Source organism: Urocitellus parryii, chromosome 4 (assembly GCF_045843805.1).
Source record: "Urocitellus parryii isolate mUroPar1 chromosome 4, mUroPar1.hap1, whole genome shotgun sequence".
NCBI lineage: Eukaryota > Metazoa > Chordata > Mammalia > Rodentia > Sciuridae > Urocitellus > Urocitellus parryii.
The window spans coordinates 93,850,308-93,877,504 of NC_135534.1; the positions used below are offsets into that span (position 1 = coordinate 93,850,308).

At 32.8% G+C, this 27,197-nt stretch overlaps 1 protein-coding gene across 9 annotated transcripts in view; it reads left to right on the forward strand.

Annotated features, from left to right (window-relative positions):
• Gria4 (glutamate ionotropic receptor AMPA type subunit 4) overlaps positions 1 to 27,197 on the forward strand; it is a 333,715-nt gene that overhangs the window by 274,862 nt on the left and 31,656 nt on the right. For 2 of the 9 annotated variants that reach the window (XM_026399030.2, XM_026399029.2), the window contains exons 10-13: positions 6,155 to 6,361; positions 12,826 to 13,196; positions 15,247 to 15,445; positions 21,564 to 21,811. The exons of 1 other annotated variant lie outside the window; for it this stretch is intronic. In XM_026399030.2, the coding sequence (XP_026254815.1) occupies positions 6,155 to 6,361; positions 12,826 to 13,196; positions 15,247 to 15,445; positions 21,564 to 21,811 (1,025 nt within the window). Of the gene's footprint in view, positions 1 to 835; positions 869 to 6,154; positions 6,362 to 12,825; positions 13,197 to 15,246; positions 15,446 to 21,563; positions 21,812 to 27,197 lie in introns of those variants that run through there. 6 more of the 9 variants (XM_077797707.1, XM_077797706.1, XM_077797709.1 and 3 more) reach the window with 5 other exon arrangements.

The following is a 27,197-nucleotide window of genomic DNA, read 5'->3' on the forward strand; positions in this document are numbered from 1 at the left end:
AAATGTAGAGATTTTAATGGGCATGTTTTATACAACGAATGTTTTAGTAATTGATTTTGTTTTGCATTTATTCTTAATGTGAAAAGAGTTTTTTGCACTGATTATTTTTCTCATTATCTAGTGAGAAATACACATATGAACTATTGGACTTCTAGGAATTAAGAAAAATGTGATTGCTTCATTTGCTCACATCATGAAATGAAAAAATACTCTAAATTTTAAGTCTATACTTTCCAAGAGATTCTTATGAAATTATCTTTTAAATAATAGAATATGTTATGTGCTTTTCTTTTCTAAAGTCAAACATGCTCATTAGAATCGATGGTGGTGAAAGGAGATCAACAATCAGTGATCTTTCCTATCTAAAGCTATAACGTCTTCAGCTTACTGTCTCTTCAGGCAAAATATATCATTAATTATTTATGGAAGCCCTACTCTAATAAAATGGAAGTATTTTATATATTTTTAGCTTATAGCTTACAGAATTTTAATTTTTAGCTTTAGGTTTTTAGTAATGTCACGCTTTTTCTAAAACTGACATTGAGGTCAAAGCATGAAAATTCCATAGAGAAGTGTTTACATGTTTCAATTAGCTACATCTGTGTTGGATCACCAGTTAGCAATTTAATGTAATCTGACAAACCCTGATTGGAAATTTATGATTTTAGAATACAAACCAACCAACTGCAGTGTTTATGTAAACCTTCTAATTTAATTGTGTAATATTTGCATGGGACTTGAAAAGCAATATATATTTATATTTCTTTTCCAAAAAAAAAAAAAAAAAGACACAGTAATGGAAAGTCATACTTCAGTACAGTCCTCCTCTTTTCAGCCTCTGATGAAGAATCCTATTTTAAGAAATTGATCAAGAAAGAAAAGAGTTCCACGGTGTTCGACCATTCCTAACTAAGGCTCGAGTCTTGTTCTCCTGTGTAATAATTTAAGCTTATTTTTCATGTGGGAATCTTCTTGGATGACCAACTCTGGACTACCAGAAAACAATTTAAAAAAAAATTGTCTGTGACTTTTCTGAAAAAGAAAAGAAGAATAAATCCTCATCTTTCTCAAGAAAATATATGTCAAAAAAAGAAATTACTTAGTGATCTGACATATCAGTTCCCATCTCGTGAAATGAGGTCCTTGTATACAAATGATAGAACTCTGCCACTCCTATTTCCAAGGGTAGATTTTCTAAAAGTGAAAATCTCTGAATTCCTGTGCTTGCTTTCTGAATATATGCAATTGTTTTCTTTAGAGATTTTTGGAAATTTTGCTTGATTTTTTGTGAAATGAAATGTATTATTGTGCATTATAGATACAATGTAGAGAATCTCCTTTCCATCCCTTTTATTAAAAGGGTTGGATATAAAATTCTTAAAAACAAAATATTGAATTAATTTTGCAAGCATGGCTAGTTTTCAGGAAGCATGCTCTCAAAAAAATTAGTAAAAGTCACTGAAAATCCAGTTGTTTTCTCTCTATATGAAGAATATTCTGTAAAATTATCTGTGGTTTGACAATGATGCCATCAATATTTTTGCTATCGAATAGTGTTAATACTAGTATCTATCTTTTTTTGTATGAATGTAATCTTCATATAAAAAATACCTCTGGTATTTGCAACTGAATAATCTTTCAGTAATTCAAAAAGACATACTAGAATTCTTTCCCTGGAAGTGTTCTTTTTAATTGCTTTTGTTGAAAATGGTAGCCCAGTACTTATGACAACTCTACCACCTCATTCATTTTGAAAGAAATATGATTCCATGTAGATTAATGTTTATAACTGCATGTAATACTTCCCCAAGTTCAACTGAAAATACCCAAAACAGATGAGTTGGCTGGTCATTGTAATATGTACAATACAGATCTCTAGATACAGAAGTCTGAGAATGAGCACTGGAAATCATCCATTTTGATCAAAATTGATATGATATTGCTGTTTTTACATTTGTCTTTTCTTCGTGTATGCTGTTATTTATATGTTGATACACTGTAATGATATATGCTATTGTTAAATAAAACTGATTGAGAAATTCCCGTTATTCATTTACAAATATTTATTGAGCGCCTGCTGTGTGCTAGGCACAGTTATAGACCCCGGGGATATGTCAGAAAACAAACGGACAAAAATCTTGCACTCGGTGGAATTTATATCCTAGTAAGAAAAAGCAGATAAGAAACATAATCCATGATTATTATAGCTCTCATTCCTAAGCAAAATGTGGTGTCATTTTTTATACTGCTGAAATTTTATTTTTCTTACAACAGTGTTGTATATCTATAATGTGATCTTCATTTTAATGATGAGTTTATTTTACTTGAATATAACCATACTGAATATAGTATAGCTAAATCTAAATAGAAAATAAAATTGACACTATCATAATTTTTTATCTTTAAGTCTCATTAACTAGAAGTTTTATAAAACCTGTAGTATTATTGAACTGATGATGATACTGATTTAACTTTTTGCATTCAAAGTAATCATTTATATAACAACCTAAGAAGGCCAAATCCAAATCTGTGCCACATTAAAAAAAAAAAAAGAAAGAAAGAAAAGAAAAAAAGGAAATGTAGAATATCCAACTGTGTTTCTCCTAATTAAGCTTTAAAAATGTCAAGTGCAAACTAAGATAAATACCAACATTTATTATGGAAATAGTTTTAATAAACTGACAATCACTAACAAGTAATTCATATAAAATAATTTCTAAGAAATTATTGTTCCACAGAGCACAATACTTGATAATAAAGGAGGAAGGTTACACTGTCTGGAAGGAAGAAGTTATATTTCACTTTCTGATCCTTCCATTGTGATTCAAAATTGAACACTTGGGACTCAATAAGATTGATTTGCAGAGATACTTCACAAGTTCCTCTTAAGGGTTTTCTAGAATTCGGGTTTTTTTTTTGTTTGTTTTTTTTTGTTATATTGAAAAGATTTGGTATTTTGTTCACCCATAGTAACCCTAAAACATTGTAATAAATTTCTCCAGGATAGAGTGTTCTGAGAGAAACATGCAGACAGCTCTTCATATTAATGATGAGACGAATAGGGTTGGGAGTGTTGAGGATTTGCTTGCTACTCATATGGACTTGTCATGCAGGGAAAGCAAAATGAGCCACACTCAAAGAAACTCAGTAGAGTTGAGCAACATGGTAGACTTTGTGCAAGAAAAGCCTAGCTTTTCTCTCTTTGTTCTTCCCACCTCCTGGAGGGTGGTCATCTTGTTTCTTTTAAGCTGTATGCATCATTCATTCTGAATCCCAGTCATTATTTATGGTCCTAGTTATGCAAAACATCTAGCTCAATTCACAATCAACATCTTCAGCAAGCTGAAGGTTTTTCTAGGCTTGGCTGGTTTGTTTGGCAGGAAAACAAAGACCTGCAGCACTTCCACCCCCCTCCAAAAATATAACAAAAAAAAAAAAAAAAAGAAAGAAAGAAGATACTAAGTATTTTACTGATATGTACATATGCCTGCTTCAAAAGGGACAACCTAGCACTTGTCAGTTTTTACCTCCCTTTTGAAGAACTGAATCAGAAGTTCTACTATAATTACTTTGCAATGAAATTCTTATTTAGGAAGTACTAATTTATTGAGTGCCTTCTATATGGCAGACACCAGGAGGAGAAATGAAAGGTTTATCTACATAGTTTTCTCAAAAGACAATATAAAATAAACAACTTCATTTGCTAAAAATACAGAACTAGTTTTCTTTATTCTTGTTGCCTCTCTTGTTAAATCATATGAAATCTTAGTTGCACATCTTTTAATGGGTACGATAATAAATTTAAAATTTTCCAGATATTTCAAAATGTATACCTAACTCCCACATTGGTTACTTGTTAGTTCTATTTCAGAACAATGCTTAACTTCCCTCAGTCTTTTAATTTTTCCATCTGCAAAAGAGAAATGCCTACTTTAAAATGTCAATATAAAATGTTGATGAAAGAGCATGAGTAACCCGATCATACTTGATACAGAGTAAGCACTAAATAAGCAAGAACTATTATCATTCTTGGTACTAAATTTCATTATTGTTCCTCACCCATTTACACTCCTTTACTCTTATTACAAAGAATTTAGAGTAATTTGATTAGAAGAGGGGGATATTTTATTATTTTAGTTATTTTTATATTCCTAGGTCCCAGCAAATTGCCTGGCATACAATGGGTGTTTAATAAATGTCTGATTAAATAATAAATGTGCTGTTTTAATTAAGCAAAATTTTCACTATGTAATAAAAAGACACTTTAGTAAAGTTGATTATTTGCTAGCCAGGAAAACTTCTATACAATATATGTATTTGAATATACTTGAATGTAAAATATTTTACAAAATGTGCTCTTGCTTTTTTCTGCATTATCTTTCATATTTTGATTAGGTTATTATAAAAAGAGAAAACAAAAAAGTAGGCTTATAATAACTAAGATTTTATACCATATTTTAGAAATTAAAATGCTTTGTAGTAATTCACCAATCTCTATAATCACTCTCATAATTTAGAAAATGCTTTAAATTTCAGAATATTTTCTGTAAGCTAATAAATAATTTTCATTTTGAAGAAGAGAGAGTGCTTTAATTTTATAGGTAGAGAAACTTTCTTTACCCAATTCCAGTTAGAATATTCATCAAATTCAAAGAATTAGGAGACCTCTGGGTCACTAGATAATGCCTAACAAGGGTATTATTTAATAAAATGGTATGAACAATTTCTCACTGTGTAATTATTTAGGGCATCTCTATGAAAAAAATATCATGTAATTCACATATTTTATTATTTTTAAAATGGGCTTCAACATTTACAAAGTACTTATAAGCAAATTCAGAATTAGTGTAGGACTACTATTTTATATAAAATAAATTGCCTTCTAATCCAGAGCTCAGCTTCCTTGACTGTGAATTTTCTAGGGAAAAAGAAAAGATTCTTAGGAACAATTAAAGTTATAATTTTATAAAATACAAATGCATTATATCAATAAATATCTGGCCAAAAGTGGTCAGTCTTATCTGCATATGATTAAAAAAGCTGAAGTGTGGGCTGAGGCTGGGGGTCAACAGTAACGCACTTGCCTGGCATGTGTGAGGCACTGGGTTCGATTCTCAGCACCACATATAAATAAATAAAATAAAGGTCTATCAACAACTAAAAATATATATATAAAAAAAAAAGCTAAAGTGTGACCAGAACAGATCCCTATCTCATGTTCACCAGGCCTTAGGTGGCATTTGCAAAAACAAAATGCCTTTTGCTAACATGTCTCTTTAGTTAGGGCCTTTAAATGCTTCAGTTTAGTAGTATGTGTTTTAACTGAAAACTGTCCCATAATTATTAGCCACTGGTAAACTTCCACATTGTAAGGATGCTCCTATTATCTAACTCACTCATAAAACTAAATAGAAATACCACTTGAAGTGTGTGTTCATCACAACTGAAGGAAAATTATTAACTTTCAATAGGAACATATTTCATAATAGACTTAAAATGCATGGAGCACATGCATTTAAAGCCAAAATACTAGACAAATTTAGGAAAGTAAATTTAATGCAAATAACTAACTATGTAAAAAATTTTAAATTATTGATTTATTTCTACTTTGTGTATGACAAATGCCTGCTCTAAGAAAGATTATCTTACTAATTATTAGAAATCAAAGACAAATTATATAGGCCTCTTTCTAAAGGAAGTCACAGCTAAATATAGCTTTAAAAAGTACAGAAGAATATTAAGACACGTGACTCTGAATGAAGCTGACTACTCAATAGTCTCTAATTTCATGAGATATTTTGGGAATATAATTTCATTGCCAAAGAAGATAACTTAAGCTGCTCTATAGAGAATTAATAATGGACATTTTTTTCTATTAAAGTCACAGTACTGGATGTGTAATAATAATTCTGTGGAAAACTATTTTAAAGATTTACTTTTATTATCCAATGTAAAGCAATTTAATATAATCTTAAGCATATTTATGTATTCATCTGTTTTATCTATTAATTTCTGACCACTCAAAATCACATGTGTAACAGTGCTGAATATACTATCTATGTCAAATTCTGAAAATTACGTAAAGGCAAATTACATAAAGGTTTTCAAATGTTTTTATAATTTCTCCTTTACAGTTTCGCTTCTCTCATTATAGGAATCCCCCTATGTTATGTACAAGAAAAATCACGAAATGTTTGAAGGAAATGACAAGTATGAAGGATACTGTGTAGATTTGGCATCTGAAATTGCAAAACATATTGGTATCAAGTATAAAATTGCCATTGTCCCTGATGGAAAATATGGAGCAAGGGATGCAGACACAAAAATCTGGAATGGGATGGTAGGAGAACTTGTTTACGGGGTAAGCGAATCAATTTATTGAAGAATTTACTTACATGGCCTGAAATTACTTTTCACTTGGGCACATATCAATTTTTAAACATCTATTACTATTTTATAAGTTTAGAGTGATGTTTCAAGAGGCATAATGTTATTCAATGATTTCCCCATTTTGGTAAAAATGTGATTTCCAAATAATTAAACTGATGTTTGATAGCTTCAAAGTCAGAAAAAATGGGAGGTGGGAATTCAGGGAAAAAAACAAAAGCATTTGCTTCAGGATCTGTCTTGAGGAAACCCTTAAGCTTGAGACTGGTATACCAGAGAACCTTAGACCTACAAAGCAAATCCATTCAAAGTCTGTCATTTGATAATTACAAGAGCAGACTTCCTTCAATGGTATAAAGTTGGTCATTATTTTACCTAGTTATTTGTATCCTTGTTGTTTGTAATTACTCATTAGTAGCTTTAAAGTAACTGATGAAGCAATCACTACGCTGATTTAGTTTCTATAAAATATTCATCAACCATGCAAGATTCTCCCAATTTTGCAGAAACACAGTATATTTAAACTTTATATAATGCCATCTTTTTTTCACACTAGTATACAGAGCAAAATACAAAACCTAGAATTTTTCCTGAAGTGAGCTTCCCACAAAGTGCACCATTCCCTTCCCTGGAGAGTGTCAGACATCTAGTTTATATTTTGATAGCTGAGGGCAAACACAGCACTGACATTTGTGCCTGAATGAACAAGATCAGGATCATTCTCTTTGGCTACCACTGCAGTGTCAAAATCAAACTGGCAGTTATCAAATGCTCGTGGTGCTGTGATATTTCAAAAGTCCAGAATCCAAAACTGTAGCTTACAGTAAGCTCTATTCATTCAGTAATCAATAAAAGTAACATACACTTGAAATATATTCTGAAATTTTATAAGAGCCAATTCATAATTCACAGATCTCATTTTCAAAGTATACTCTATCTGATTAATCCTCATAAGACTCCTTTGAAATGAAGGATGACACAGAGTGTAAAAAGAGTAAGGATAGAAAGATTTAGAACATTACTGAAGTCTACAGAGGGACTCACTTTTCAACCAGAACTGCAATTCAATAGTTTCATGATTCTGTATCCTGCTTTTCAGACCATGAAGCAATGACCATTTTCTGTACAGCACAGTACAGTAGGTACAACCTCAGCAGAAGAAATTGTTTGACATTATAAAGCAATCAGTTTTATTTCCATGAGAAAAGAACTGCTGACTGCTTAAGTGACCCTAAATGAGGGAGAAAATGCAGTTTACAAGACACATTTTACCACAGGATTCCTGGACAGTTCATACTGAGTTTTAAGTTCCAGGGAAAATGGATCCCTAACATAAACATTCTTTGGTTAATATTTTAAACTTTTATTACAGTAAGCAACTTTTAGACAAGGACCTTATCCAAGTTGCCAGAACGACAGTGTGGTATCCTTTATCTGAATTACTTGTGAGCAGAAGGCTTTTAAAATTTTGATTTCTTTCAGATGTAGGGATATTCACATACACATAATGAGATACCTGGAGACCCAAATCTGAAACACAAAATTAATTTATGGTTCATATAAACCTATACACATAGCTTGAGGGTAATTTCATGGAATATTTTAAAATAATGTTATGCATGAAACAGAGTTTCTATATGTGAAACCATATGTTGACTCTAACCCATTACATGAGGTCAGATATAGAATTTTGCATTTGTGGTATTATGTTGGCAATCAAAAAAATTTTGGATTATAGAGCATTTCAGACTACAGATTTTCAGATTAGGGATGTTCAACATGGGCAGTAAATCAGTTCCTTCAGAAAACACTGCTGAGTATTTTATCTAAAAAAAAAAAAAAATCATACTTGGATTACTAATTAACTGTGGATCCACCAGCTAACTGAGTTACTTTCTAAGGCATTTGTTAAACGTCTATCCTGTAATGTTCCCCCAGCCACTGAGCATCACAGGACCACCTCTTGGCAAGTGTTTTGACCAAATTTTATTCGGGGGCAATTGTTTAAATAATGAAAACAAATGATATGAAAATAATAGTATAATTAACAGCAAAAAACACATTAGTAATACATGTCACATTAACAAAAAGTTCCAAAGCCATACAGTTCTCAGAGAGAGAAAAGTTTAACATAATAGGTATTAATAATGTCATCCTATTTTTTCAGCTAACCTGTGCTTGAAGACCTCAATCTTTGCCACTTGAGTTGCCCACAGTTGTCCCAAAAGGAATCTTTTGTTCATGTCTCTTCAACTTTCCACAGGTGTTATACTTTCTTTTCTGGTGTCTACAAAATCCTTCCTTGCTTCTCAGATTTCTTTTTTCTTTTTTACTGCTAACACAAACATGATTATCCACTTTACAGAGTTCCAGGTAAAACTCAATCTTTTCTCTTTTTCTAGACAAAGCCTGTTAGACTGCTGAATTATTTACTTTGAACCAATTTTTTTCACTTACTCTTTTCCAACTTTGCTACTATAACTGTATGAACAGATTTCTTGCTTGTGAACACACATCTGAGACACAACACCCCACCACACAGAGGCCCAGGAGCTCAGAGCCTCTCTTACATTTTTAGGTCCTGCATGTATATCAAGTTCACTCAGATTTCCTGTGATGTGCTGCTGCCCTAGGGTGCCTTCTACTGGGCCCTGCCATACTGTGTGTGTGTGAATATATATATATATATATGTGTGTGTGTGTGTGTGTGTGTGTATTTAAGGAAATATTTCTCAAAACACAAACTATGGCCCACTAGCATCACAGTTACCTATGGCATGTAAATGTTTACTACTATTTTACTACTGCATGAAAATGTTGATTCATGAGCCTCACCCCTCTCTCATCCAGAGATGTTCAAGAATACAAATCTTCCCAACTGCTAAAAGAGACATATTACAGACTACCTTTGGGGCATCACTGAGAGGTCATAGGACAAGGTAGACACATATCCCCAATGTTATTAGAGAAAGCCCATTTACGTCTTCTTAACTGGTCTTTTTCAAAACTCCCATAAATCTCAGGCTTCAAAAATATGTTCTTCATTGGAATTTGTTGTCACCACCTTCATCCAATGTTCACCTTCAGTTGTGTCTATTTTTGTATGCTGAAAACATCTTGATTTCTATTTACATTTCTTTTGTTTTAAGATTTCTTGTGCCGCTAGTGATAATGTGTAAATTAAAACATTCTAGAAGATGCTACATAGAACAAAGTATGTTTAAAGTGACATTTCACATCAGTGAATGGATGCAAACATTATTCTTTCATTCCTTTTGGGACAGCAGAACAACCAATTGGAAAATTAGTAATTCTGTAACACTTCATCATGGAATATACCAAAATAAATCATAAACTTACTATAAATACTAGAAAAAATAGTATTGATATGAGAAGGATTTTTCTAAAGTATGAAACAAAGGCTGCTAACCCAAAAAGATAATTTTATGTAGCTACAACAAATTTAAAACATATATATTATGGAAAAACACCATTAACTAAGTTGTGAAAACAAAACAATATATGGAAACATATACGGAAAATAAAAGTTAACATTTTATCAATTTAAAACCACTTATAGCTGGGTGTGGTGACACACACAGGCCTGTAATCCCAGCAACTTGAGAGGCTAAGGCAGGAGGAGCGCAAGTTCAAAGCCAGCCTCAGCAACTTAGTGATACCTTGTCTCAAAATAAAAAATAGAAAGGACTGGTACCGGGGCTGGGGTTGTGGCTCAGCGATAGAGCACTCGACTAGCATCACAAAAAATAAATAAATAAATAAAATAAAGGTATTGTGTCCAACTACAATGAAAAGAAAGAGTTTTTAAAAAGGGGACTGGTGCTGTGCCTCCGTGGTTATGCACCCCTGGCTCAATCATCAGTACTACAAAAACAAAGAATAAAACCACTCTCAAATTGGAAAGTAAAAATCAATACTCTATATGAAAAAAAATAGGGTCAGATTCTGATAGTTAATGAATAAAAGAGGTGAAAGTAGCCATTTTTTTTTTAATTTGGTCAAAGTTTATCTCATATTTTATAAATATAAATGGTTAATATAGTATTTTTTTTTATTGTTGGTCGTTCAAAACATTACATAGTTCCTCATACATCATATTTCACAGTTTGATTCAAATGAGTTATGAACTCCCAATTTTATCCCGTATACAGATTGCTGGTAACTGATGTGATACAGAAAGTAGCCATTTTTAATTAAAAAATCCAAATCACAACAATGAAATTTAATTTTTCACAAAGAAAACAGATAATGATAAATAAGATTAAAGACCAACAAGAGATGTTCAAGGCTGTATGTGCTTTTCACATAGTGCTGGTGCCAGTAGAAATCTGCATTGTTTTTCTGAAGAAAAGTAAAGTAAAATATATCATGAGCATTAAAAAGGTCATTGTTGTTTGGATTAACAATTTCCTATGGAAACTGGATTGGTTTTTTGTTCATTTGTTTGCTTTTGGGTTTTGTGGAACTGGGAACTGAATTCAGGGCTTGGCAAGTGCTTTACTGCTGTGCTACCCCTCAAACCATAGAAATTTATTTTAAATAGTAAGATGTATGTGAGGATTTGCCTTTAAACATATCTGCAGTCACAGTTTTAAATTACATAAAGGTAAAAAATAAATAAATAAATTCCATGATATGAGTGTTTGAATAAAATTTTATATTTTCATTTAATAAAATATTTGCAAGCATTAAAGCTTATTTATAATTTGGATGCTGAAGTGGAAAAGTGTTAGTCATATTCTTTGGAAAGAGAAAAGAAATTATAAAGCATAATGTTCTGTAGTTTCAAATATTTTAAAAAAGAAAAAAATATTTGTAGAGCAAAGTCTAGTAAGGTACATTGTAAGATAAAAAAAGAGTGATAGGAGTAAGATAATTTTCTAATTTTCTATCTGTTTTTATATACTAATTTTTATAGCCAGTTCATATGTTACTTGTTCAAGAAAAATTACGTATATCTTACTGTAGAAAAAATGATAGCTTCCCTTAATATTCTGGCTCTTGCAAATTGTGAGCATTTGTGATGAGATTGAAGTTCAAACCCACATGAAGATATATATGGCCAGTTCCTGGTCTCCCAGCAGAGTGCATCACTATAAGTACCTTACCCAGCCTCATACCCCACTGGCTTTTGTATGGAACTAAGGTCACTGCATCAAACCAGGAGCTTGGAATGTACAGGAGTTAATGTAAGAGTGGCAGGCTATAAGTAGCAGCTGTGTCTGGCTGTTTCTGACTCCATTTTTATGTCAGATATTTTCCTTTTAAAAGAAGTAATCAAAATTGCTTTTCGGCTAGATCATGCAACAGCTTGGTTTTTTACACCATATTTCACTTAGTTTGATTTTAGAGGGGGTAGGATTTAATTTTCTTTGATTATTTTATTTTATTGATTTTAGAGGCAGCTTGGGCCCCAGAGCTGCCATGATGTGTGAAACCCTCAGGCTGAGTCTTAGTCCCATCATCTACAAGACAACAATAAACACAAGATTGTTGGGAAGACTAAATGAGCAGTTTAAAACATTTAAATGAGCATCAGATACACAATCCCTTAATAAATGCCATTATTAATGGTTTTAATATATAATACAATAAACCCAATAAGGTAAACAGGCAAAAAAAAAAAAAGTCCTCATTTTAAAGACACAGAAACAGGCTCAAAAATTTGTTCAGAAATACAGAACTCTGAAAAGGAAGTTGGTGTCTTATGAACATAATATCTGAGAATTGAAACTTTGTCCCAAAATTATTTTTTTAATTGGAAGTAGAAAATAAAGTATGTGAATAGCAAGAAATAAATGCCAGTTTCCAGATTTTTGTGCGTGCTCTTAATTGGAAAATATTGTCAAACAATGGGTTTTCTTTTTATCATACAAACACAGACTTTATGACTGGTTTTCTCAGAGTTGGTAAGAAATAAGAACAGACTATTTGAAATTTGCAATTCAAAAAGTTAAAGGCTTGCCAACGAATGAATCAGTGGCAACATTCCAAGTGCAACAGAAAAGGCAGCAGCATAGCACATTCCTGGCCAAGAATTCCGAAATTCAGCCATACGGAAAGACTATTACTTCTCTAATGCTGCACTGTCCCAGATCTTTAAAGACTAATAGCAGTAACTGGAGTTCAAATTACTTTTGCTTATTTACTCTTTCTGTTTCACATCCTTTTATCTAACTGCCAGCACCAATTAAAATGTTTCATGGAATTTAAGAATATCTTATGGAAATAAATTACTATTGATGTTTATTTCTGTATCTAGGATAATTTGTTGTTGATACTAAAACAAAAAAAAAAGAAGAAAGAAAGAAATTAGAATGAGTGCATGACTAGTTACCTTTGAATGAACCACCCCAGAGCTGATTGCTTTATGAAATTCATTAACCTGTATGTTTCCATGTGTCTTTTCTCTTATAGAAAGCAGAGATTGCTATTGCCCCTCTGACAATCACTTTGGTACGAGAGGAGGTCATTGACTTCTCTAAGCCCTTCATGAGTTTGGGTATATCTATCATGATCAAAAAGCCTCAGAAATCTAAACCAGGAGTGTTTTCCTTCTTGGATCCTCTGGCCTATGAGATTTGGATGTGCATAGTCTTTGCCTACATTGGTGTCAGCGTGGTCTTGTTCCTAGTTAGTAGATTTAGTCCGTATGAGTGGCACACAGAAGAGCCAGAGGATGGAAAAGAAGGACCCAGCGACCAGCCTCCCAATGAGTTTGGCATCTTTAACAGCCTCTGGTTTTCCCTGGGTGCTTTCATGCAGCAAGGATGTGACATCTCACCCAGGTTAGTTTCAAAACTCACATTCTCCACTAATTTCCAAGTAATTCCAAATGTTGTACGGAGTATCTCTCTGAGTTCTTTTCCTGGCTGCACAGCATTATTTGAAATGCAGGAAAAAAATTCAATTCCCAAATTAATATAAATATATTCATAGATCAAGTTTACCAATAGAAAAGTAACTATGAAACGTGTAGGAACTCTTGAAAATCATTTTGTATCAATATTTCACTCAGTCTTTTGACAGAAGGAAACTGAAATCTAAATCATAGAATAGAACTCCTATAGTGAATCCTTTTCAAAAACAAATGTTGCCTTTACTGCTCATCATTAAAAAATTAATGTTGCACTTGATATTCAACCCCACTAGTTTAATGGAAATTTCTGCCATAGAGTTTCCTAAAATTTCAGTCAATATAGTTTGTACCAGAGATTGTTTTACATAACAACACATAAATAAGCTCAGCAGTAGGAAAAAAAACAACCATTTAGGCACAGGACTATGGTACACTTCCTTTTTCTAACGTTTAGACATTTCTCAGTTACTATGTTCACCAAAAACAAAGCTTGTGAATTTAATTGACTGTTTACTAGCACTATACACATACACACAGAGAGAGACAGAAAGAAATAGGGAAATACATACTTTTATATAAATTTTTCAAAAAGGCATTTTAACCACAATGTAATTGGTATTCCTAAGACCCAGGAAAACTATAAATACTTAGTTTCCAGTAACATAGAAATCTAAATTAGTAACTTTCAATTAATGAAAAGAGAAAGAATTAAAGCAAATCAAGTAATGTGTTTTTAAAAAGACAAGGTAAAGGAAACATTAAGTTAAAACCAGTAAAAAAAAAAAATATATATATATATATACACACACACACACATACATACATATACACACATATATACATACATACACACACACAGACACACACACACATAGTGAAGTCAACCCAAGGGTGTTTTACTATTGAGTTACATCCCCAGTCCCTTTTATTTTTAATTTTGAGACAGGGTCTCTCTAAGTCACCTAGGATGGCTTCAAACTTACAATCCTCATGCCTCAGCCTCCCAGTTGCTGGGATGACAGGCATGCACAGTTGGTGCCCAGCAACATTTTCATAATCATGAGTAATAAGGGAGCACTTTAAAGTTACCAATTCCATGGAAAATATGAAACGGTGGTACTTCACATTTCATGTTTAACATGAAACATGTTTAAAAACTGTTTTCCACAAGAATTTTAAATAGTTTAATGATCCCCATGAGTGAAATCAATTGTGTATATTCCCTGGATTTCTGGTTCATCCCATTTTAACTTTTCCTCTGCATTCCAAACACTCATCTATACATCCTTAATAACCAGAGAAAAGGTGAAGGGAGAAAATGTTCATTCCAGTATGGAAAGATATTTTAGGACATGGCTTATCCTCCACTTGGCTCAGAATTGGAATGCCAAATGAAAAGCTATCCTCAACTATGATCATCAATTTGAGACCAATTATAGGCTCTCCTCTGGTCTAGCCTCACCTTAGCCTGTGTTCCATCCCTCCTTGCCAGGCTCTGATGGAAGGTAAACACAAGGTCTGTATCTATGACTTTATCAAATCTAAGATCCCATCATTGTCCAGATGTATTGCTGTTTTATGTACCATTAAGAGAGTAACAACATTACCAAATTAACTATGATACTATATTTATCTCATCAACCTTAGCCTAATTTCAGAGGTGATAAAATTTAAGGGACATACGGTATGAGTGGGTTTATGCATGTATTTCTCTTCTTTATTTAAAGGAACTCCATTAATTCCACTTTTCTGTCAATGAAATGACAAATAGGAATTTTTTTCCATATTTCCAGTAGCACTTGTATATTAAGATACAAAATATAAGATTATACAGAAACACTAAAATCATTCTTGAATAGACTATCAGAAAATAAAATGATACCTGCAATTGTTATTTCTAAATATGCTCAGTGACTTGAGGGTGTATCTTCTGTGTTGGTTGGAGAAAGAAAAACATGAATTACCTTATCCATGTTTAGATCCCTCTCAGGTCGAATCGTTGGAGGTGTTTGGTGGTTCTTTACACTCATCATTATATCATCTTATACTGCTAACCTGGCTGCTTTTCTGACTGTTGAGCGAATGGTCTCCCCAATAGAAAGTGCAGAAGACCTGGCCAAACAAACAGAAATTGCCTATGGAACTCTGGATTCAGGGTCAACAAAAGAATTCTTCAGAGTAAGTTAAGAAAAAAAAAATAAAAATAAAAACCAACAATGACAAATCACATGTTCCTCATTTTGAAATTCAGGCATTCCCTTAATAATTATATTATTGATGTAGTTATTATAAAGTCTGCACACACAATGGTAACAACTGTGTTTAATGTTAATACTTCTTGAATTTTTAATTAATTTAATTTGCAAAACCAAATTGATTTTTTCACATTGCAAGAGGAACCCTAAGACATATCAGTGAAAAGGTAACTAAAGCAACTTTATAGAATAATTTATTCAAAACTTTCCAATGTTGGTAATGCTGTGATAATGTGTTGGATTAGAAAAGATCGGATTTCTGTATATTTTTGCACTAAGAGCCTAAAAATGAAAGCAAGCTTTACTTTCAAAGGAAACATTTAACTTGCTGCATTTGAACCTGAAAACCTTATTTGCAGATTATACAACTTTTATGAGTTTCATTATTCTGTAATATATTCTGTAACAATGGGTTTCAAAGTAATGTATGTTTTCTCACAAAATATTAATAGCAAGATCTTATTAAGTTCAAGGTCCTTCTGTAAGACATTGTATGATGTTTAGTTTGTGCAGACTTATCTACTTGCAGATAACATTTTTCAAACTTATACAATTGTTTTACATGTATAGATATGATTCCTTGAGTTTTCTATCAGTATAACCAAGTTTTGTTGTTGTTGCTGTTTGTAGATATTTGGTCCATTATGTGGTTCAATTTTTTGATCAGTGTATCCTCTTTTTATTCTGGTTCCACTTAAATCCAGAGATATACTTGATAATGTCTGATCACTAAGAAGAGTGTTTTTGTGACTTCAGAACAAAAAAAAAAATTAGCCAGACTGAAATTTTCACAAATATTGAACTAGGTAATATAGAACACATTTTGTATTTAATATCAATTGTTCAAAGACTAGAATTTTAATAATATTTAATAGTTTGGAAGACATATATTTCATTATTTTTAAGTTTTAATGATAGCTCATTATTCATGCTTATATACGACATTTGACATATTACATTTCATTTCATATATTAATGTTTAAAATATTCTCACTCAGCTTGTAAAATTAAAATGAAATGAACTATTCTTTAAGACAGTTTTAAGTTTCATGTACTTGAATTTCAGTTAGATGTCTTTTCAAAAAAGATTTGATAATGATATCCTAATATACTATGAATGTTTACATAAAATTAAATCAGGAACAAATCACTCAAAAACTCAGTCAAAAACATCTTTGGGCATCTTTTTAAAGAAACCAATGAACAACATAATTTTCAATGATTTAAAGCATTGTTAATGGATTTAACTTAAAAATTAGTGGAAAAGTATTTGTAGATTTTTCTAAAACTCAAGTAATTGTCATGATGGTAGGTTTTACTAACAATAGCCTGTGGATAAGAGTAATTGACCAAAACTTTCTTTTAACTTAGTAATCATGTCCCACTACTAAAGCTTAATAGAAACATGCTACCTCAATGCATTTAACATAATTTTAGTATCTTGCTGAAAGTGTGTCAGTTTAAAACTGCTTCTACAGAAAAGTAAGTGGGTAAAATTTACTGGCTTTGCCTAGAACCAATTTTGTGTATATATCAAAGTAGAATGCAAGATTTTGCTATCACTTGCATTTTACTGAAAAGTGATGGCTGATTGTCATTTAAATAAAGAAAATATTTGCGGGCTCATCATTCTGCCTTGAGTAATAATGTAAAAATAATTGTCACATTTATTTCCTGAAAATTTCTCACAAATAACGCATTATAAAGCTCTTTAACAACAAGCCCAGTTAAAAATATGTATTTATAACCTTTATACAATTTAAAAGCATTGCTCAAATTCTCAAGAGTGGTGAGGTGGACAAGAGAATATATTGATCAGAAGTGTGGGGCTACAGAACATGTCTCCAAGTTCAGAGTCTTTCCATGCAAGCTGGGCAAGCACTATGCCTTGTTTCCTTTCTCTCTCCACAACTTCAGTTTTAAAATTGGGGGAAAAAAAACTTATAAGCATAGGCATTTATTGCCGTAGAGCACTCTGAATCCCAATGAAACAAAAAAATATTTTCCCTGGGTAGCACACTTTCAAGAATGCATAAATTGGAGTTTTCTTATAAATTGTCATTCATTTCCTACCTTGTTTGCCTCCTTCCTTTCTTTTTTGCAATAACCTGGTTTCAATAAATGATTTGTCTGATGGGTGGAAGAAAGGGAATGTGAAGGGTATTTTTGTACCTGTCAAAAATATCTTCACCTAGGAACCCAATAATGGCATATCTATCAGTCCCACTAAGCTGCCTTGGGCAGTGACCTATACTCAGCACTTCAAAAAAGTTGCAGTTATAATCAACTGAAAAAAGAATTAGGCCATGTCAAGATGACATTGAATTAATATGTTATCTTATCTTGGTTGTGCCCCATTATGACACTTAATATGTTTCATGTTGTCTGCACTTTTTAAGCACAAACACAGAGGCATTAGAAGAACATCTGTACTTGTCGCTTACTGGCAATTTTGCTGTTTAGATGCTTGCGTATTACACACCTGATTCAAGCATACTGGTTTTCATTTCAATTCAGATATTGTCTTCTGCAATCATGAATGCATAAGTGGGGTAGATTACTATCTCAAGGTTTATAATGTTATCAAATTACTACTGATGAGCTGTCACTAGAACACCAGTCTTGCTGCATAAGCTACAAGAAGGGGAAAGTAATCCACCTGATAGAAATGTGACCATTAATTGTAATGCATTATATTTATACATACTTCCTATTAAAATAAGGTATGGAAAAATATTTTTATTTATCTATTTTTGTACCAGGGATTTAAACCAGGGGCTCTCAATCCCTGAGCCATATCTCCAGCACTTTTTATTTTTTATTTTGAGACAGGGTCTCTCTCAGTTGCTTAGGGCCTTGATAAGTTGCTGAGACTGGCTTTGAACTTTCAATCCTTCTGCCTCAGTCTCCCAAGCCACTGAGATTACAAATGTACCCAGCAAAGAATACTTAATTTTTGAGAAATTAAAAGGATAGCACATTTTTTTAAACTCCAAGAATTGTTTTAAACAATAAAATAATGCTTTAAATCAGCTAGCTTCCCAAGTATTTTTTACAATAGTGATGAAACAAATAGACCCAAGCTTAATTTCCTAATTACAAAAAAATAATAACTCTCATATTATCTTTGCTTATTACCTACAGCATATTTACTCCCCATGCCTGACCTTAAAGTACATGCTACAGTGTAAAATTTAAGTAAATTAAAAGTTCCATTTTCATTGTATTTATGAGCTTACTGAGTCTGCAAAAATTTCCTCATCTTAGCCTTTCTCATCAAATTTATAAATATTTTCTTGCTTTAACCCTGCAACAAACATTCTCTTTCAGTCACAAAAAAGCAGTGATGCATGCCATTTCCAGTCCTTTGCCTCTTGATTTCCCCTCATTCTTTTACCATGTACCTGGTCTTATCTGCATCATGTCCCTTTAAATCAGAATCAGAATCAGAATTCCTGAATATTAATAAAAGTTGCTTGCATCTTCCTAATTTTTTTCACTGACAGTCTGTATTTTACAGTTTCTATTGTACCTGAGACCTCCCAAATTTAGCACAACTGTTCTACAGATTCTTCCTTTTCTTGATTTTAAAGAGATTGAATCAAGCCAGGCATGTTATTGCATGCCTGTGATGTTAGCAACTCCGGAGGCTGAGGCAGTAGGATCTGAAGTTTGAAGCCAGCCTGGGAAACTTGGCAAGACACTGTCTCAAAATTTGAAATATATAAAGGACTGGGGGATGTGGCTCAATGGTAAAACACCACTGGGTTCAATCCCCAGTACCACAAAGAAAAAAAAAGTTTGAGTTCAATTCTTTGTCACTAAAGTATACATAATTCAATGTACTTAAACAAAAGCAGCAGTAATTTTATTCACATTGGCATTATAAGAATGGACTATCAAAAATTATCAGTGAACTAAAAGTCCTAAGCCCTAAGAATATTTTTTTCCATTTTGCTATGCTAGTTTAATTTAACTATCCTGTTCCTTTAATATGCTACTTAACTGTAACTGGAACACTGCCAAATAAATGGCAGGTTTCTGATTTATTAAAATGTTCAAAAATTATTTCAATTAAAACAATTCACTGATTTTATTTCTTCTGTTTTTAATGTATTATACATAGCAGGGTTTACAGTATATGTGGAGATCTATACCTTTTGAGGTGAAACTCTGAAGTTATATTAAAAAAGTGATCATATGTCTAAAGGATGTTGTTTACCAACATTTGTCTGATTTTGGAATCATCAGAATAAATATATGAGGACAATCTCTATTATGTCATCCATGGAGTTTATATTTTTCAGAATTAATTACAAAATGAAAGAGATCATTCTCTGGAGCAGAACTCTAGTTTTAAAGAAGGGCTGAATGAGGCCTACCAATGTGGGTTAATGGATCCTATGGCTGGGTTTGAACCCCAGAACTCCTCTATCTGGAATACACATAGAATATTTACAACTGAATTGACATGTTGACATAGAATTTTCTAACATGAGAATTTCCCACCAGAATTAACCTGTCAAACACCGAAACATACATACATACATACACACACACACACACACACACACACACACAGACCCCACAACCATATTATGGGATATTTTCAAGTGTTTGTAGTATAAAACTATTTCACAGAACAACACAGCATGTCTATTTTCCATTTGACATTTATCAATGTTTGAATATACTTTGCTTTGGTTCAAATATTTGAGTCAATCCTTGTTTGGCTTATTATTTAGGTTTATTGATTACTAGTTTCCCATCTTAGCAAGTCAAAACTCTGAATCCCACTTTTATCAGTTTGTTTTTTTTTTTTTTGTCCACCTGAATAATTTGCTTTTGCCCAAATACATGTAGCCCTAAATTTGGTGTTAAGGACAAGAAGAACTGCTTCTTATCGGATTATATATTTGGAAAACAAAGGAATATTAATATAAATAAATGTGTTTATTATTTAGAATTATGCCTCACACATGAAATCTAAATGAAGTCTCAATTACTTTTTTATTTAGATCCAGATACAAAATTTTTGCACTTGTTATTGAAAAAAATGTAATCATAAAAGTTTATGTGCATTAACCTATTATCAAACATCAAATGGAGTTAGACCTTTCTATCTTACTAAATGTATGTTTGAAAGACATTTGAGTTCATTTGGGTATAATTTCACATTAAAAATGTATGTGTGAATGAAAAAAAAATATAATGTCAATGCAGATGCTAATAAAAGGACCTGGGTAAATTGAGTAGCCGGAGCTCAGGTAGACATAAGTAATTTATAGAAATAAATGTTTCTTGGCTGGAGTCAGGATATGAGAATGACTCATCAAAACACAAAGTAGGAAAACAGGAATCACTTCTCCTTAAAGTTTGATGTATATTGTATCTGGAGATTTTGTCAGACAATGTCTAAAAAAAATGTTTTGACTAAACTAGAATTTGATTCTTATGTTGTGGATATTTGCTTTTTATACTATAGCAGATTTCTCTTCTTTCTTTGATGTTCAATTACTGACTTGATAAGACCCATACATTTATGTGTGTCTTACTTTGAGGTATGAAGAAAGATAAAAATAAAATAACTCTCCTTATTGGTTTTAATTCAGATATAATATTAAAAGGAGTTCCATCAAGATAAAAGGACTAGATCAGTCTGGTCCTTTTCGAGTTTATCATGACTGTGATATAAAACATGATTTTAAATGTTCATTGCTGTTCATGGTCTTGTATGTTTAAGATGAATAATAAGTAGGTATTTAAAAATAATTGAGTATAGTAATTTTTTATTATGGCAGGAGGTACAGGCCTCTTAAAATATCACTTTTGAATGTTTGTCATTTCAGTGATTTCATTAAATAGTTTCAAAGGATATTTTTCCAATAGTGAAAGAATAACCTTACTATTATGTTACTGGTATAGCAAATTAGAGGGCAATGGGAATATACTAAAGGGCTTTATCATTCTTTTTCCTTCGATCAATTTTAACATGTTGTTCCCTTCTTTCCTGTATTTAATTTTATTTTAATTTCCTCCAGAGATCAAAAATAGCAGTGTATGAAAAGATGTGGACCTACATGCGATCAGCAGAGCCATCAGTGTTCACTAGGACTACAGCTGAGGGAGTGGCTCGTGTCCGCAAATCCAAGGGCAAATTTGCCTTTCTCCTGGAGTCCACTATGAATGAATACATTGAGCAGCGAAAGCCATGTGACACGATGAAAGTGGGAGGAAATCTGGATTCGAAAGGCTATGGAGTAGCAACGCCCAAGGGTTCCTCATTAAGGTGGGTGGAATAGTATAACAATATAACATGTGTTGTTATAGTATTCCACCTTCCCTGATGTCCCTGAAAGAATTATTTTGTTTTGTGTGTAAACATGGTATGTTTGTTTGTTTTATTTTCTTTTTCTCCATTTCATATTTTTTGGTCAACAATCAGGTAAATTTTTTTTTCTTAATTTTAGAATAATCTAGTTGATATAAACCTTTGAAGGCCATATAAAAACCAAACTGGTTGAACACTAGCTGTTTCCAGTGGGCCTAAAACAGGGGTAACATATACTTCTAAATCTCATCAACATTTTTTTGGCCACCCAAATCTACACTGTCATTGTGTCAGTAATAACTCTACATTTTATCATTATTTTTTTTTTTCAAACACATTGCCTGGCCTCTAGTTTCTAACTAAGAAGAAATTGGCTTCTTGCCAGCCAACCATATTTTTTTTCCATTTTGATGTTTCATTTATTATGGTGTCATTCTATTTTATATTATCTTGAGATTACGTTGGTGCTAAGTCTAAAACCACATCTATTTATAAAAGCAACCAAGATCAGGGAAAAACAGGCTCTGGTTTTATGGTGCTTACTCAAGTCACACTCCCACCTATTTTAAAGGGAGTGTGGTGTAAGTAAGATCTGTAAAATTAGATCCAATGACAATACAAAAAATGTTTATAGAGAAGCCCCTTAAATGTGCATCGTGAGTCAAGTGTTACACATGTGGGGTAAAAGTGAGACTTTCATTCTTATGGAAATATTGGTTAAATCTGCCCTTTTTATCCTCTTGGTCCTGGACATAGAAAATTCACATGTTTATGTCCAGGAGGCAGAATTTCCTATTTTCCTTAAGCAATAAAGACTGCTGTTGAATTGATGGGGCTAGAGCCCATCACAAGTGATGACTGACAGATTACTCTGGTCTCAGTGCTGCTTAGGAGAGATGCACACAAAGCACAGATTCAAGAGGAAATCAGAATGTTTGCTAAAGGACTTAACCAAGAACCTGGTCTTGAAAAATGATGTCTCTGGTAAGCCATTCAAAAATGAAGGTAATAAGACTTATACTATTGCCCAGCACAAATGAAAGCAATATAAACATCATATGATTGTTTTCATTGATTTCAAAAGGGGAACTACAGAATACTTTAAAATGTGCATTGGGTGGGGGAAGGGTTGAGAGATATAAGAAACAAATACCAGTACTGAAAAGGGTTGCATTAAACCAATATTGTGTGTTTGCAAGCAACACTGTAATCACTAAATAGGGGTTTTAGGGTATATTATGAAAGGAATGGTTTTCAAAGAATATCGATAAAAGTTAGTAAAGACAAATTTGGGTGTGAGCTTTGGCAATTCTGAAGTCTGGTTTATTTGAACATACATCCCATACAAAACTGGAAAAATGTGCAGGGAGAAAGCCAAACTAATAAATTATCCATAATAGAATTCTACCCAAAAAGGTTTCAATCATTCAGAAACCTAAACTGGCATCAGGGTAGTTGGCCTTTGATGATATATTTTGCATGATGCACTATGAAAAATATGTAATTTCAATGAGGTCGAGTAAGCTAATAAATTTCTGTTGTAATAGTAGTCACAAGAGCACCTTAACATAAATATTTTTTAAAAATAGAAGGGGTGAAAGAGACAGTGGCTGATATGTAGATCAGTGTTCAGAATATTGATTACATTCACGGGATGTCTCTTTTGCTCTTAATTAATTCTCTGTGGATGTAGCTGCCTTGTCCTCTGTCTTGTGTGTACTGATAAAGTCAAGCTCCAGGAACTAAAATTGGCCCTAAGATACCAGAGCGTCTGACTGCCATTGATGGCAAGAGAGTTCCCTCTTAAATGTGCCACTTTGTCAAATCCACACTACAGGGATTGTTTGGGAAGATGCTGAAGGGCTTCATCTGTCTAGAACTGTTTAATAATCAGCCATTGGCTTCCCCCTCTTTTCCTGTCCTTGCCTGGATCTTGTTAATGAGGCAATTGTTAAACTCGGCTTCCTGGATGGAGAGTTTGTTTATGCACTTTGTTTTATATATGCCACAGTTTCCTGAGCAAGCTGGCCCCTGCATGCCAATACTACAGTTATTTTGCCCTATTTTTGAGAACATTAGAAGGACACTGAAGGCTAACCAGCGTTCACCTTGCCCCCTACCTCCCCACTCCCCCATCCCCAGCCATCTAAGCAGAAGGCTTGCTAGATTTAAATCTCATTCTTATTCCACTAGGATTGTTTTGTTTCAAAGAGACAAACTAATATAGAGATGAACTAACAGGCATCTGCATAAATTATTTAGTTTGTAGAAGCAAGTTCAAATTAATTGTATTCATCAGAATAAGTTCCAGAGGGCATAGCTGTATCAAGTGTCTTTGAAGCCTTCTGTCTTATTCAGTTCAGTAGAGACTTAGGTCTTTTCTCCTATAGGATCTATCTTTTCTTAACCAGGTCTTTAGGTTAATTGCTCTGGATATGGTCAGACATGTATATCTCAGTGTCATTAATGATGGCTTTTTCACAGACTACTGTTTTGATTCATTAGGCAACATAAGGCTTTAAGAAAAAATAGTAATTGTTTCTTCTATGTAAGCTTAACCAGAAAATGCCAACAAATGACTAGCAATGTTCCTTTGGTCTAGGGAGTTTTAAGTTTTCAATCCCTGCTTTCTGTTCAAAATGCTTAAAAACAAATGTCACAGAAAAAGGAAGCATGTGATACTCAATCAGGATGGAAAATCAGGACTTGGGTCTTAACTGTAGACTTTAAAATAAATTCAGTCAGGATCATTACAGCATATTTGTGACTAGACTGAAAAAATATCACAACAGTGATGACTATCACACATCTTTATGGTGGAGAATGATATACAGAGCTCTTTAGAGTTCAGATAGACTATTTCAGACGAGCATTACCTGGCCATGTACCTGAGAATTAAAACAATTGACCTATCCATTAGATGGCCAATGACAATTCCCAGAAATTATTGGTTTATTGTACTTTGACGTAAATTCTGCCATTTTTAGGTGACAGAACAATGTCAGGTATATCAATCTTTTTATTTCTCTTGAATCTTTTTTTTTTCTACACTCACAATACTATTTATACTTTAATCAATACTCTGGCTTCCTCCTCTTCCCTACTCCAGTACCCTTGACAACCCAAAAGAATAGTGAAAGACTTCTTCTGGCTGAGAGATTGTGAAAGGTTGTTTTAAAATATACATTTCAGATGATATTGTAATGAAACATAAAATTTAGGTGAAAGAAGAATTGTATTTATTTTGACTTTACTATTAATTCTATCAACACTATCAACTTTATTATATAAATTGACTATAGTATAGATACACACTATAATAAATATATACTTTATTATCAAAATACTATCAACTTTACTATATTTTAACCATACTACACTAGTTACTATACTATTGATTTTACTATGCAATAAACAAACCTACTAAAAGTAGTTAAGAGTGAATCATAATTTGGTTAATACCGATTTACTGACTAAGCAGCTATTAGATGAGAATACTCCTTTTAAAGAGATTCACGATATTTAGAATCAGAAGTGCCTCCATTGAACAAGGCAGTGGATCTTATCTGAAGACTTCTGTTGGCCCTTATAAGAATTCACATACTTGACCCCTATATTTGAAAGTAAATTTAAATACTGTTGTCTTCTATACTTTTACCATTTTTTTTTAATTTTTTTTTTATTTTTTAAAGAGAGAGTGAGAGAGGAGAGACAGAGAGAGAGAAATTTTAATATTTATTTTTTAGTTCTCGGCGGACACAACATCTTTGTTGGTATGTGGTGCTGAGGATTGAACCCGGGCCGCACACATGCCAGGCGAGCGCGCTACCGCTGAGCCACATCTCCAGCCCTACTTTTACCATTTAATAGAGATAATTCCCATACAAATTTGCTTGCTAAAAAGATGTTTGTAGGCCTGTGTCTAAAATAAGACAAATATCCTGTCAGCAAAAAAAAAAAAAAAAAAGAGAGAGGAAAAAGAAAAAAAAAAGATGCTTCAATAGAAAATAGCTAGAATGAAACTTGCATCACTGGGTGAGCTCTGGAGAATATGATGCCCAGTTGGACCTGGCAATGCCCAGTTGCAGGCACCCATGGCAACAAGAGCTAAGCTTTTGAAAGCAGGCCCATCACAGTTCCTATGCAATAGGCAGCTCCCTGCCTCACAGAATACCACAGCAGGGGGGAGGAAGTACTAAGAAAGGGAAGTCTAATACCACATCTCTTGGTATTTAACAAAATCACTGACCTCACAGATACTTGGCCCAAGTCTAGATCTGCTTCACAATGAGTAGAATTCTCAGTAGGACAAATTGCATTTCCTCCACTTTGGAGCATTTTATAGAGTAGATGTATTAAAATTAATATTCCAATTCATGTATGAAAAGTGTATTATCCTAAGGAACCACTTTCCCATATAAAACCTGTAACACATACCAAGTCACAAGTTCAGAAGTACTTAGAAGGTTTAGAAAAAAGAAATTGGCTAGACAGTGTATGTGAGAAGAGTATTCTTTTTTCATTATTATTAAAAATAAGTCAACTATTAGTATGTACCATAACAATAGAAAAGCTTAAAATTATAGAAATGTGAGGCCGAGTATTTAATATTACTAAGCATCTCTTGACCTCAAATGAATAAACTTATATATGTCTTCTGGGAAGGAATTGCAGTAGGCTGGTACACAATTTTTTATATTGACATTAAGGAAAGAAATGCCATTTTTCTTAGTGCCACATTAAAAGTTGCTACAGATAACTTTGTTTTTGTGATTTCATTATGTTTTGAATATAGTCTCTCAGGCTAAGGATTAGACAAACAGAAAAAAAAGTCAATTGCGCCTCTCAACATACACACAAATGTACACAAAACCCCCTGTGGTACTATGTTAAATAACTACTCAGTTTGCTGTTAGGGATGCTGATATTTATTGTGGGCACCAAGTATTTTGCATTCACAAACTGAGATGTCACATGGTAAAAGTATCGATAGGACAGAAAATAATTGCACAGTAAGATGCGCATACTTCAACCTTCCCTTTCTGAATCTGAACACAATAGGGAACATAAAACTTTCTATTACCATTTAAAATTCCAAGTTTTTTCATTTACTTCTTTCCTATAATTAAAAAAAATGACTAAAATCATAACTCCTCATAAAGAGGAAACAAACTTTTTTTTTCCACATTGTATTAGACTAACCAGGCATTGTACATTTGTGCCCTCCTTATTAGATTTTTTAAAATTCTGAAATGATATTCACTCTGTCTTTTGACAAATAATTCAACATTTGATTGCTGGTTTCCAGCTGATAATTTATCATGTAGTTTTTAAATTGTTCACT